This window comes from Triturus cristatus, chromosome 3_2, assembly GCF_964204655.1.
Source record: "Triturus cristatus chromosome 3_2, aTriCri1.1, whole genome shotgun sequence".
NCBI lineage: Eukaryota > Metazoa > Chordata > Amphibia > Caudata > Salamandridae > Triturus > Triturus cristatus.
Genome location: NC_140584.1, coordinates 411099484 through 411114823, shown reverse-complemented (window position 1 = coordinate 411114823; position 15340 = coordinate 411099484). Strand labels below are relative to the sequence as shown.

General features: G+C 45.7%; 1 protein-coding gene across 3 annotated transcripts in view; it reads left to right on the top strand.

The window, feature by feature from the left end:
* AGO4 (argonaute RISC component 4) overlaps window positions 1–15340 on the top strand; it is a 588224-nt gene that overhangs the window by 176990 nt on the left and 395894 nt on the right. For all 3 annotated transcript variants that reach the window (XM_085647981.1, XM_085647979.1, XM_085647980.1), the window contains exon 2: window positions 5748–5916. In XM_085647981.1, coding sequence (XP_085504107.1) covers window positions 5748–5916 — 169 coding nt within the window. The remainder of the gene's footprint in view (window positions 1–5747; window positions 5917–15340) is intronic.

Genomic DNA, 15340 nt, shown 5'->3' with positions numbered 1-15340 from the left:
TGGGTCTGGCAAGATGAATGTGCTAATTGGGCATTGGGTTTTAATCCACAAATCCTTAAAGAAAAAGGGGAATCTAAGTTTTCCATGCCCATGCAAATTTAGCAGAGGTGCAGTGTTTAGTGTAGGGGAAGGTTGGTGGAATAAAGACTACTGGAGATGGTGACGAAAGAAAAGACTATCCATACATGACCATGATTTAGTGCATTGGTCGCAGTCTGATGTGGAACGAAGAGATGTTTTTTGACAGGTTGAGGAGACCATTGATAAGTGCTACCCCACAAGATCAGTTTGACGTGGACCGCAAAAGTAAGAGTGGTGATAGGGGCACGCATCGGGAAAGCTCCCAAGAAGTTTGATTTAATTTTTTTCTGCAACTTTTTCACAGTTGCAAGCTGTAGTTAATGTTTTTTGTGTGCATTATTTTCACAATTGCAATTAAATATGTATTTACTGAATAGTTTTTTTATTTTTTGAGGGGGTAGGTAATGTATGCATTGTCAAGATATTTCTCGAGACCGTGGCCAGTAATTTTTTTTTATTTTTTTGTTTTAAAATAGCACATGCGCATGAAGCAGCCATTGGCGAGAGATTCGAATGGCAACGAGTAATCTGTTGCAGTATGCTCGAGCCATCTGGACGCAACATGCTGTGGGTGACAGCATCCTTGAATTATTAAAGTAAAACCTTGGTTTTGCAGCGTGAATCTTTCTGGATTCACTATGCTGTGCATTATTCCGCCATCTCGTGGTTGGGTCCAGAATAGTCGTGTTTTTTTCTTTTTTGTTTTTTTTTCCTTTTTCGGCCCAGGTAGGGTGGGTGTCGATGTACCACCATTTGGTGTCCTCTGATTCCGGTGGAAGCTCCCTCCTGTGGTCGCCATCTTCAGATTTTTTTCCACCGAAGGAGCTCCAGAAATTTGGAGGCAGAATCACAGAAAAATCACCAAAAAATCAACGAAAATCACCAGGAATCGACTTGGTGACCGGAGGACCATTCAACTAACCGGGTTGACGAAGGAGAACAACCAACCCTTCGATGCACCACGGACGATGCACGCACAGGGGGCCCTCTGCAATTCTCACAAAATCTGAACGCGTCTTGTCCATTACGATGCTCAGACACAAGTACGCGCAGAAGGACCACCATCCAGTCTGCAACCTCTGCCTTCCGCTCGACCACTGAAGCGAGGACTGCAACTTCTGCGCGGTTTTCATGCCTAAAACACTTGGGGTGAGGGAGAGGCAGCGGAGGGCGAAGCACGCCATGCCGGCTCAAGGAGCTCCACCATCGCTCCTAGTCTTTGGCCTCTCCAGTGGAGAAGAGGACAACATCGCCAAGTGCCAGAAGACTCGACGGATGTCTAGGTTGAAAAGGAGGAAAGAGTTGTCGATCCCTAGACCCTCGACAGACCCTCGCAGGAGTGAGTCCAAATCCTCCCAAAAAGGGGCACTGCCGTCTAAGTCCTTGACGCTAGCAGCCGCACCCAAAGATAAACAGCCCAGCGGTACCTTGGCCAAGGAATCCCAGCCAGCGAAAAGCCTAGAAAAGGCAAGACTATCGAGCGTTTCCAGGAAAGGAACACTATGTAGAGGCAAGAGGCCCAAAAGCAAGGCCCATCGTTCAAGCCTGCGACCGCGACCTCGTCGATGACCGGGAAGAGGCCGGAGGGTCTCGATGCCGAACAGGCATCTGAAATGGACAGGAAAAAGAAGACTCAAGGCCGAGATGGCGAGTATTCTCCAGAGGATTTCAACGACAAAATGAGCCGGTACATAATTCCATCAAACCCATGCTCTAGGTTGAAGCTGAGAGAGGAGTGGAGGATCTCCAGCCGCCGAACACTCCAACTCGCCGAAGAGCAGGTAGAAGACATGTATTACTACGACGAGGAAGAATTGTACCAGGCCTCAACAATTTCAGAGTCTCAAGAGGTTCAATGGCAGGACCTTGACGCCGAATCGCCAGGAGAGGGCGTAGAGTCCTACCCTTCAAGGCCTTCACCGCCAGATGATATTGGAATGTACAACAGTCATCAAGAGGGCGGCAGAGACATACAAGGTGAAGCTGGAGGAAGAAAAGCCGCAGGCATGTTTCCTGCTGGAAACACATTTGCCAACACAAACAAGAAGCCAATTCTTGCCAATGCTTCCTAGTGTGCTGGACCAGGGAAGGGAGGCATTCAAAGAACCAGCTATATGCAGGTCTGTCACCCCAAGCTGTGAGACGAAATACAAGCACTCCTCACAGGACCCCATGTCCATCAGAGGGTCAGTACCACCTGACTCATCCTCGCAGCACAGGCCAGAAAAAGCCAACATCCCCACAAATACAGGACCACCTCCTGACAAGGAAAGCAAGAGGATGGACCTCACAGGGAGGAAGATGGAAAGGAGTGCGGCAATACAGTGGCATATCGCCAACTCAAATGCCCTCATCAATTGGCACGCGTATGAACACTGGGAGGAGGTTGGAGAACTACTCTAGCACCTATCAGACCAATACCAGGAGATGGCCAGCCACCTGGTAGAGGAGGGGAAAAACATGGCTAATACATGTTTGAAATTTGCGCTAGACGCAGCGGAGACATCAAGCAGACAAATGATGGGGTAACTGAGATACGGAGCCAGGCCTGTCATCTCTCCGTCTTCTAAGCCGAAGTCCAAAGCAACATCCTCAGCACACCTTTTAATGGGGAACAACTGTTCGACAGCACAGTCAAAGGAATGTTGAACCAACTGAAAGGAAAATGAGACTGCAAGGTCAATGGGAGCCCTGAAATTCAGGGGGATGAGAAGGGGTGTACCGCAAAGACCAGCATGCAGGTTTAACAACCAACCAGCCACATCTCACGAATCCTTCAACCAAAGCTTCCAAGGGGGTAACCAGGGTCAGCAGCAGGGGCAGCAGCAGCAGACCTGGCAATACCAACCTAGGGGCCAGTCTTTTTGTGTCCACAAGAGGACAAGGTAGCGCACCCAGAGGCCAAAAGCCCGCCTCCAAGTGACTTAACAAAAACCTCAACGCACACCCAGCCAACATCAACAGGGGTGTGTCATATAACAAAACAACCAACAGTTTGTCAGTTCCTACAACATGCAACACCAGTAGGTGGCAGGATGAAAAAACTTCCAAGAGTGGAGGGAGATTACCACAGACAAGTGGATACTAAATATCATAAAGCACGGCTATTGTATAGAACTACAAGGACAACCCCCACGCAGAAACCCAAACAAAGATTAACTCAAAGAGAACTATCACAATTGTTACAGGAAACAAAGGAACTTGAAGACAAAAAGCCATAGAAAGGTACCAGCACAACAGAGGGAAGGGGGTCTATTCCACGTACTTTCTTGTACCAATGGTGGACAAGACGCTATGTCCTATCCTGGACTTAAGGTACCTAAACAAGTGCATAAGAACGCAAAAATTCAAAATGACAGCTCTGCAGGAAGTAATTCCCCAGATACAGCAAGGTGATTACATGACAACAATAGATCTAAAGGATGCATACCTGCACATACCGTTGAACAGAAAACACAAACACTTACTGAGGTTTGTGGTAAAGGATATACACTACCAGTTCAGTGTTGGCCTTCGGACAAAAATTAGCATCAATGGTGTTCACAAAATGCCTGGCAGCAGTGGCAGCACACTTGAGGAGACTGGGGATACACATACACCCATATCTTGACTGGTTGGTAAAGGCAAGTTCATACGACGCCCATGAAGAAAACACTCCAACAAACACTGTCAAGATTGAGGTTCTCCATCCACTGGGAAAAATCCTCCACAGAACCAGAGCAGGTGAAAATCTTCTTGGGAGCAGAGATCAACACCTTACAGGGCAAGGTTTTCCCAAGCACAAAGAGGACCGTGGCAATTCTGAAGGAGACAAAGAATTACTGCGAGGTGCAATCTGACAGTGAGGACGGTGGGGAGAATGATGGGCATAATGGCATCTTGCATACTCTTAATCTTCCACATACGTCTACATATGAGGCCATTGCAGGAATGGCTTCAACAGCAATGGTCACCAGCGACTGGGAGCTGGGAGGACCTCGTGGTTGTCACGCAATCAATAAATCAAGAGATGGCGTGGTGGAACAAGAGCAGCCTAACACAGGGAAAACTATTCACACAACCGGCTTAATCAGTGACCATCACAATGGACGCATCCCAGCAGGGATGGGGAGCACACATGAACAACCTCAAAGTTAGAGGATTGTGGAAGCCCCAAGATAGTCACACATCCACTATCTAGAAGTAAAGACAGTCTTCCTAGCGTTAAAGGCCTTTCAGGAGCACCTATACGGAAAGAGTATTGATTCAAACAGACAACACCACAACAATGTTCTACTTAAACAAGCAAGGAGGTACTCACTCAGTGATCCTGTCATCACTAGCACAGGACATTTGGAAATGGGCTATTCCAAAACAAAGACTTACTAGCAATACACCTCCCAGGAAAGGACAATGTGGAAGCAGACCGGCTGAGCAGACAGTTGTCTGCATCCCACGAGTGGGAGATCAACCGACAGGAGTTGCAGAAAATATTCAACAAATGGGGTACACCGCAGATGGCATTTTGGGATGTTGCAAATATGTCTAACACTTCGCATCGAGACAAATGTGCAGTCAATCCCAGGGGACTGCCCTATGGATAAGTTGGTCAGGGACATTTGCCTACGCTTTTCCACCAATACCACTGCTACACAGGGTACTGTACAAGTGCACAGCCAGCAACATGACACTGATTCTAATCGCACCACAGTGGGTCAGACAGACCTGGTTCTCGCAAATACTGGAAATGGTGCAGGGGCCTGCTCACAAGTTAACAGAGTATCTGCTCAGCATGCAAAACGGAAAGGTTTTGGTCGCAGAGCCCCAACCTGGCGGCATGGCTCCTGAAGACTTAGTGAGCACACCTCAATCTGCCTGAGAGCACTAGAGCTGTGTTGCAAGAGGCACAAAGACCTACCACAAGGCAATGCTACGCAGCCAAATAAAAGATTCTCGCAATGGTGCACCAAAGAAACTTCAAAACAAGAAAACCAGGGAATCCACAGTATTAAAGTACCTAACTAGTCTACTGCAAAGTAAGTTGTTACACCTCTCTCAGGGTGCACTTAGCAGCAATAGTAGCGTGCACAAGGGGAGAAACTGGGAAGTTTCTTCAACTCACTAGTGGTGAAAAGGTAGCTGGAAGGGGCAAATGGTGGTACGTCGACACCCACCCTACCTGGGTCGAAAAAGAAGAAAAAACAATTCCGGACCCAACGTGATAGCGGAATTTTATATGGAATCTCTTGCTACACTTGTGTTCCCTTTCTTGCTTTCAGGAAATGTCTGAGGAAACAAGTGCTGGTGGCCCACAATGAGTGCTGGCAGCCCCCATTTAACCCTTTCCATGCGCCCGTCGGCCAACGGCCGTCGCGAGCACTACCTCCGTAGTGCTGCGCACGTCTGTTGTCCGACGCGGCCCCGTCCGCAAGAATTTACCCGCACTGCGGCGAGTTTTACGCCGCGGTCAACGGGTGAAGCACTGCTGTTCATTGTGCTTTGTATACAAACATTCAAAAATATAAAAACGAATATTTGTAGTCTTTTGATACTTACAAGTAAGGTACGGTTACATTTTCACTCAGATTATTTTTGCGCAAGAGATTTCCGAAGTATAAATCTGCGCCAAGCTGTGAAAATCCATTGGTAAGACTTCATACAGATTTGTGCCGCTCTTTCTCCCTCAGGTCCTCCACCTACCAGCCTCTTCCAACCTCCTCGGCGGCCTGGCCTTGGGACGCTTGGGAAACCAATTCGGCTCTTGGCCAACCACTTCCAGGTGCAGATTCCGAAGATTGACGTCTACCATTACGACATAGATATCAAACCTGAGAAGAGGCCGCGACGGGTTAACCGGTAGGAGCCTTGAAGGCTAGTTTTGGTCGTTTTTCCCTGCATGTTGGAATTTAACTTTAATGGCAGGTGCGTTCCCTTGTGCCATAGCTTAATGTATTAGAGCACCTATATTAAGCACCTTATAAAGTCTACTTTAGAAGTTTAATTTTTTTTGGTTTACAAGTGCAAGCCATTGCATTACATAGAGATGGTATTGAATTCAACCCGCAGTTTGTTTGAATTGCATTTGTATTCGTCTTGGGGTATTTGGGAATGCATTAGTGGCTGACTCCAGACAGTACCAGTATGTTTTATAGAATCTGCAAGCATGCACAAACAACTTAAATTTCCCACAGTCCATCGTTCCATTAAACCAAATTGTGTGGGTAGGGTGAGTGGTAATCGGCGTTTAAAGATCACATGTAAACCTTGGCCAACACTGCTTTTGTCTGGCAAATTGTAGCTTGCTTGGTGGGGAGCAAATGATTTTGCCGCAAAAATGCATTTTTTAATCAACTTGAATTGTTAGCCTTCAGGTCTGAAAATCCATTTAGTAATTATATTCATGATTGCTTTAAAGTGAGGAAGACCATTGTAGTCTATATTAAGAGAAGACTGAAATGTAATATTCCAAACTGCAGTGCTAGAAAACTCCCCCAGATTACAATGAGGTGCAATATTTTCCATGTGTTCAACCTTTCCAATATTCACTCTGCTCCATTCCAGAATTTCCCACAAACGTACAACAAAATGGCTAGGAGGATTGTAGTTTCACAAAATCTAACAATTTCCAATACAACTTATTTCAGAGGTACACATAGCTTTATTTGGAAAAAAATCATTTTTGAATGTTAATCGGTTTAAATTTTAAACCACTGATGTTTTGGGTGTACTTTGCACTTTTGTTGCAATTAGTAATATTTAATAGAAATTGCGCGTTAAGACTTGACTAGATCTTTCTATTCCTCTGAGTTTGTGCAATGGATGGAAATATCGTCCCTGTTGATCCAAGGGGCTGGAAGGCAGTACTTTAAAATGTCTGCCTCGTGTCCCATTAAGATATATATTTGTGTTTTTGTTTTTTGTTATATAGGGATCATACTGCTTCTCTATTGCCTTAGTTTTTGCCATAAGGTGGGTTGAGTAGGGAAAGGACAAATATTAAACACTTCTCATGTGTTGTCAGAAGACCCATGAGCTGTTGCAACGTGGTTGGTTTTTAACCTTAATCGCAGTCGTAGAAGTAATTCTCACCATGGGTGGGAGTTGGAAATGCCAGAGGGCTGAGCACTTAATCCCTTCTGTGCTCAGGACGGCTCCCGGCCGTCATGAGTCACGGTAGTCGTGTGCTCACAACGGCCGGGAGCCGTCCGACCGTTAGCGCTCCGCCCACGCGCGGCAATTTCCCCACCTTTGCGGGCGAATTAAACAGTGGGCGGAGTTCGGACGGCTCCCGGCCGTCATTAGCACACGGCCACCGTGATTCATGACGGCCGGGAGCCGTCCTGAGTACCTGGGCGCCACGCCCAGCCCTGCGGCAGAATTTGCCGCTCGTGGAAGGGGTTTAAAGAATAAGTGCTCTCCCATTGAACCTTTTGTACTTGCTTTACAAATAGTCGGTCAATGGAAGGCCAGCCCTCAGGTATTTGTGACCTTGGTGGAACAGGTATTTGAACAATATTTTGAAATGTACTTTCCCCGAGCCAGTCTTGTAACTGCATACCGGGCTAATGTGGTTTTGTCGCTCAAGGACAAAGGCTGTGCACCTCACAGTTCAAGGTGTGTAGCAATATGGAAGAGATGACACACGCGTATCTTCTGTGCTAAAATCTTTATTCCATATGCAAGCATGTACACCGCTCAATATCACTGCAGTATACACTGTGGATGCCGGGACATTCCATGCCCCTAATCAAGTATAAAAAATACCACAATGTTCTACCCAAAGTACATTCTATATTGTAGTTCCTATACCCCTGATAGGCTCTGTGAATTAGAATAACATACTCAATAGAGACCTACTGACCTTAGTCTTTTGTCAAATCTATAGTGTATATTAAACTTAATCACTTGTGTGTGCCATTTAACTCGGAGTTCACTAGAAACGTCTCGAGTATACAAGAAGGGATTGGTCTCTGACAATTGCATAAACATGACAACTTTGTTTCCTTTTAGAATCGGAACAGTCTCCGAATCGTGGAAACAATAGATAACCGTTTTAATCAATCGTACTTGCTTCGTTTCTACAGAGTTGCACAGAGACAGGTGTTTTAATAAAAGGGTTTAGTGAACAGTCTTATTTCTCATGCAAGAGATGAATTGCAGTCGTAAGACAGACTGCAAAGTACATTATGTACGAGGTTAGCAATAAGATAAAATAATACTGCAATAGCATGGTTTGTAGCTATGACGTATAGTAATCAAAATACATACATAAAGAACATAAGCTAAAATGTGATACTCATCTGATGCTTCTAAACTGTTCTACCCCAGTGTACCTAACGTAAGTGCAGTACAAGGTTTGAAGTAGGTGCCAGTTCTAAAGTATAGGTAGCTATATTTTCGTTTAGCTAAGAGTTGCCAAAAGGTTCTGTAAGTTCTTAGTCCGCTCCATACCTTAGAATGAGAAAGGTTGGAATCTCTTTTCTGGACTCAATAGTCTCACCCCCTGCAAGGTAAGTCAGAGTACTGGAGCTGGATTCTCTGCGAGGAGAATGGCAGCGTCAGGTCAGTTCATCAGGCTGGCTGGAACTCTCCTTCCGAACTTGCTGTGGCGAACCGCGTAGTCTGGGTTGGATCAAATCCTCCGGGAACCGCAATTTGCCAGGGCAAGTGCTGGTATATTTATACCTTGAAGGTGTCTAGGAATGCCAGTATTGACGTAAAAGTCGGGCAGAGGAACGTCATGAAGGAACCCCTAAGGAATAGTTGTTCATGCATACTTAATGAGTTCTTGGAGAAATCAGTATTCAAGCTGAGGGAAATTTCTAAAGGCTTAAGGGTCTGGTTTTCCAAGAATTTGTGATGTGGATAGACGGATGTAGGTGGCCATGCCTGTATTTGGTTTGTACGCACAATGTCTAAATAAGGGCCGGATTTTTATGTCCAAATAAGGGCAAAGTGAATTGTACCTATATAAGGGAATAAATCGGGACACCTATATACGGAATCTAAATCTGTACACAACAATATCAGGCCTATAATACATAACCATTATTGCACATCTCGTTTCTTAAAAAAAAAAACTCAACAGGAAAACTCAACACCCACATTCACTTTTTTAAACCAGAGAAACACTACTCCCAAACATCCTAGATTTCCTTAACTCTACCAAGTGTTCATTCTGAACTGGATTCCATTCACATACTCTCCCCTCTTCAAGACTACCACCTGCAGTCTTCCTCATTTCGCATTCACTCATGGAGTTACTTATTGCCTGTAATTGTGACCCAATTCTTCCATGACTTATTTTGCTGCGATCTTCCCCCATCCAGCGACTCATTCAATCAACAGTACCAGTAACCCCTTACTTTAAGCAACTTTTTCTTCACACCCTCCATCAGCACCTCATCTCTTGGCTAGAGCAATACGATTCATATGACTAATACTTCCATCAAGTTCCACTATATTCTTCATTGTTCCCTTGACCCTTTTTGGGTTACTCAATTTACTTTCTCCTTTGACCACCTTCTTGACACTTCACACTCCTTCCCCCTCCCACCTCCACATATTGCCCAACCTTTACATGCACCTCTTTCAATCCATGCTTTGCATCAAAATATTATTTTCTTGAGTCCAAAATGCATCTCCTTGCGTCCTTTGCCTTCCAATTGAGCTTCCTACTCCTGCTCATCCACCCTGGATTCACTGTGGAATACGGTAGCCTGCCTCACATTAATCCAAAAGGACTTTCACCCACAGTCTCATGAGCTGTCCGTCTGTATGCACAAACTATTCTTTTGAGCTCACATTCCCAATTCTTCTGTCCTTTCAGCGCCATATGAGTAATTATTTTAATCACAAACTCTTTCCATCACAGAATTACTCCTGGAATGATACAATGCTGTGAATTTTTGTTCTATGCCAGCCAGCTCATCAAACATGATCATTTCCTCTGACATGAACTGCACACCATTATCTGTTAGTATAGAAGCCAGGATTCCTTCCCTAAGAAACATCTCTAGAAACTTGATAGTCACACTGGTGTTCACAGTTTGCACTACTGTCCACTCCATCCACCTGGAGAACATGTCATCAGAACAATTATGTATTTACATGTACTATCACACCATGCATGTAATGGGACTCATGATGTCCAACACTACTAGGTTGTGTGGACGCTCGGACACCCAAACGAGGACATGGGAGGATTTAACCTTTTCTGCAATTTGTCACTAGTCTTACAATCGACACGTCCTCAAACATACCTCTGTTCTAAATCCACCTTAAGCCACCAATAGAACATTTTTAGGTCTCGCCTGAGCCAGCGCATGCGCTGCTCTGGTGAGACATTTAGGAGTGGAGTTTTCAAAGCCCGACCACAGCTTTGTGCGGCATACAGTGTGCGGTTACGCGCACAGGCACGAGCAGAAGTGCCATCTGGCTTTCCTCCCACTCGGCCGCGCGTGCCACGCTTCAATGCCCCTCCCCCACCAGAGAGCCCGACTCGCAGCTTGTTTTAAACTTTCAGCGCACGCGCGTGTCTTTCTCTTTACCCATCTCCCTCTTGTTTCCCTTCTTTTTAGCACTCTTGTATCTTTCTGCTACTGCATGTTTTTTTGTAGCTGTGCTTCTTTGCCTCACTGTATTTATGCTTTAATGCCACTTTTTTCATCTGTGCTTTTACTTTTTATGATCTCTGCCTGTCTTATGGACATTGTTCCGAGCACTGTTTGTATTTATTGCCAATTGTGTTGTTGGCTCTGCTTTCTATTGGAGGTGGTGTTTGCAGGCTACAGATGGGGTTGTGCTGCTTAGCTGTGATAGAGAGCTCTTGGTTGCTTGTCTACTCCCTCCGTGCCATACGCTTCCCCTGCCCGAATTTCACATCCCAGCTGGCCTCTCCCAGCTTTTCTTCCAGTATTGCTGAACCTCTGTGCTCGTCCTGTCCTGCGATCATCCATCCCTAGAGATGACATAACCCCCCAGACTTGAGAGCCCGGCGCTGCACACACCCAAACATGGTGAATGGACGAGCCGCAGTGATTGCTGGCCTGCTCTTTTTCTGCCTCCTTTGCGCCATAAAGTCGACCAAACAGGAACACAAGATACTAGAGGGCTGATCACGGGTCAACACCCCTTGAGTTTCGTCCTTTGGTGCCTTATCCATTTGCAGCCCGTATTCATATCCAGCTGCTTCATGCATGCTTCTACCCAGGGCAAGATCCTGAGCTCCAATAACTTCTGCATGCTGCCACTTTCCCCTTGTATATACCTGCAGCCTCAGGCACACGGTTCTGCCACTGTGCACACTACCTCTTTCAGCCTTCCCAGCTGGCTTATGTTGGTTCCCGGTGCCCATTCATCTCCCACCACATGTGCCCTATGCATGCTCCACCTTCTATGTGCACCTTTTATTATTTTGTTATGATAATGCACGTCTTCAAGAAAAAGCCGAAAGTTGTAGAGCATGGCCAAAAGGCATTGGCAATAGCTCCAGTGGGGAAACCTATTGGCTTTGCCAATGCTTGTTTTTTTAAATGTATTTAAGTCTGGGCTCAAAATGCAAGCCTGGCCTACTGCCTGAATGCTTGTTGCATGATAGGCAGCACATCGCTTACCTTTGTTAATGTTTGTTTACATCTGCTGCTTTCATTTTAATACAAAAATAACAATTGGTTCTGTCGGGTATAGAATATTTCTTAAACCATTAAACCATCATTGGTTTATTCACAGGAAAATACAATTAATCAAAATTAACACACATTGAGACCATAAAGGGTATTCAACATTTTTTATATAAATTGCGTCATTTATGAATACCCACATTCATTGGCTGTCAAGACAGAAGTGTGAATTTTAATTGTGACAAGGTGACATGTGGTGCTCAGTGCTGTGGTGAAAGTGCGTAATATACACAGTGACTTGTGAGAATCTTGATTACAGAAGGCCAGAAAAACAAATATTCGAAACAGTCTGCAGACTGAGTAAGTCTTTATGCAGAGTGTTTCAACTGGTCCACGGGATTAATGTCGACGTTTCAACCCAAGGTAGGCATTACTGACTAGTCAATGCGGGTCTTCATCAGGACAGGGACAGTAGGGTCACAGCCTAAGAGAGCTCAATGTAGCTCATGGAGTAGCAAGATGGTCGTACAGGAGCAACAGTATCCCGTGCAGCGTGGATGCTTCCTCAATGGAGATTTCCGGTAATGGGATGTGATTGGTCTCTTCCCAGGTTGGTCTTGCAAATCCCAGAATAGATAAAGGGTTTAGATGGGGCTCAGGCAAAAGTCCGGTCTCCTCCGATCAAATTAATCACTCTGAGGTTCTTAGAAATGGGCCCAGAAATCCAGTTGCTTCAGGTAAGGGGGGGGGGGGGGGCGGCAGGCAGGCGTCCTGTCTCCTTTCATTTTAAGGCCTGCAAATTCGAACATTTTGAAAGGATAGTGAAAGTCCAGAGATCTGGGATATTTTCTGGTCACAACAAGAAGCATTTCAGGGCAAACCATGCTTGCTTTCGCTTCTCTGGGACCAATCCTCAACTAGTGCTTTCGCGGAAGTGCATTTGCATAATGTGAATGCACGCGCGCGCTGCCCAGTCTCAGTTCTGAAATACTGCAGCATTCCTTTGGCGTCAAACTTCTCGACGCCGCTCTTGTTTGGCTCGATCAATTGCCTTCAGTTACCGTGGCAACCAGCAGATGGGGTTCTTTGACAAAGGTCAGTGGGGCGCCCGGAGGCGGAGAGGTTCATTGAAATTTTTTTTTTAAATCTTTCATCGCTGTGACAGTTTCCCTGTGGTTGGGGCGAGGGGCAGTTATCATATTGCTAGTATTAACCCCTTGTGTGCCCCGCCCTTTCCCCGCCCTGTGCCGGGCGTTGAATTAGCGGGCGGGGTTCATGACGAGATAGTCTCGTCATGGGCACAGCGCAACCGCGGCCCATGACGAGACCATCTCGTCATGGGCACTCAAGGGGTTAAAAGGTAATCCAGATGTGTGCCAATCAGTGCCGCATGGCTACTTGAGTCTGATTTAGGTCGCCGTACGTTTGGCGTCGGCTGAGTACGCCAGAGTTCTTGAACAGGATGTTTTTAGCTAGCAGGTCTCGACCGGAGGTGTCTCCACTTAGCCAAACGCGAAGCATGTTTAAATTCAGGACCGCAAACGTTGCTGCTTCTCTTCGCAGTTTGGAACAAAAACTGTACACAGTATGCACCGTTATGGTGCTTTGCGTGTGGAAACATTTCTATTTTATTGGCGGAAGTTAAAAGAATAGTGCCTGGCTGAAAAAATTAGGAAAACGTTTTTTGCACCATTTAATCACAACTAATGTAGAATGCCTAAGGGAAGTATGTAGACAGAGGAAGTCGCCAAGTGCATGTGATGTAAAAAGCCCAACAAATCTTTTTCTGACTTTAACGGATCGAGGTCTCAATAAATGTGACGGTGTTTAGGCACTGGATACTTTTAAATGGTCATTTTATGTCCGCGTTTCCAACATCTTTGGTAACAAAACAGTGGGGTTTAGTTTTGTCCTTTCCAACCATTGACTTTCTCCGAAGGCTCATTCAGCCATTGTGAATCACGTCTCGCTGCAGCCTAGTAAACGAGCATTGGCATAGCCAATAGGTCTTTCCTTTGGGACCTTATAAGTGTTTAGCCATGCAACAGTTGGTGGTGTTGCACTAAGGATATTGTGCTGCATAACTAAATACTTATAAGGTCCCAAAAGCGAGACCTATTGGCTATGCCAATGCTTGTTATACCGTTTTGTTTTGTACGTGATATACCAAAGTGTCCTTCATATGCAACACAAATTATACTTTGTCTAATACCACAAGCAGGAATAACCTTTTTGCCTCTACACACAAGCATCCTCTGTACTCCACTCTCCTCTCCTCCTAGAAGGCCTTCAGTTCCTCCTTCATTTTGCCTTTAAGTGAACTATCCCATCCGTTTACAATTGTCTTTCACCTCCTTCAAAATTTCATCCTTGTCATACAACTCCATCCATTCTTCATTTTGTGTTGTGCTCGCAATTCCTTCTTTAAAAATCCTAGCAATGCACCACTCATTAGTGATTCTGATCCAACTCTGTCAGGCATTGGCGTTCTGCGAAAAAATCCGCATTAACACTTTTAGCACCAAGTACATACTGTACATCGTACACTAATTCGTTTTTTAAAACTTTTATTTTTTATTAACCATGCTCATGAGACCATACAATAAAACAGTGTCTGTATATCACATTGGGAAATAATACAAATGCTATCAGGAAGTTACACATCAGGGAATCATAAGGACCGTCCATCGTTTCCATTTTTACAACCCCACGAAGAGTGTACCCGTACCTTTGCATTTGTGCTAGGGTTCCCATACCTTCCATTTGTTTAGTACACACCCTACTTTTGTATACAGTTTCTTCAGCCCTCTGGCACCAGTCGAGGTCGTGCTGCCAATCCTCCAAATGCGGGTGCGCCTGCACCCCTCACCCCCTGGCAATGCTCGTTTCGCGACACCCGAAGCCAGGGCCAACCAGATTTCCACATATCTCGACCAATCAGTGTCCCTTTTAATCAGCAGTAGAAGCCAATTCAGGTCCATCGGAACAGTCACCCCCACTACCTTAGACATGGTATCTGTTACCTTCGTCCAGAAAGGAATGATCTCCGGACACTACCACAGGATATGAAAGAAGGTGCCCTCCTGGTGACAACCCCATGCACAGTAAGCCGACTGGCACCTTCCCCGTGCATAAAGGGGAGTGCGAGGGTAGTGGGTACAGTGAAGGATTTTAAACTGCACTAATCTGAACCTAGAGCGGATTGCAATTTATCTAGGACCCTGTAGCGAGTCTTGCCAGTCTTCATCATCGAGACTCCCAAGGTCCCTGGCCCAGGCCACTCTGAGATTTACCAGGCGATCAGGTATGTTCATTAATTTACAATAGATTGTTGATGCAGGTGTCGCCGCAATGGGGTTAAGTAATAACCTATCTTCCATCGGGGAGTATTCCAGGATGGATGTGCCACTTGGTATATATGGGATCGTAAGGCGTGCAGGAGACGTATGTGCTGATATCGGAGTTGTGTAGGTTGTACTCCTTCTGGAGGTACTCGAAAGTGCGGGGAGAGTCCCTTTTTTCCATACATTCCCTAGGTAATTTATGCCAATCTGTTGCCACCCCTTGAACCCTGTCAGAGCCGTTACCTCAAGCAGCTGCGCACCCTGCGCACCCTGCCACAGTGGTGTTCTCTCAGTCAATGTGCCTGCCCAGCCCGG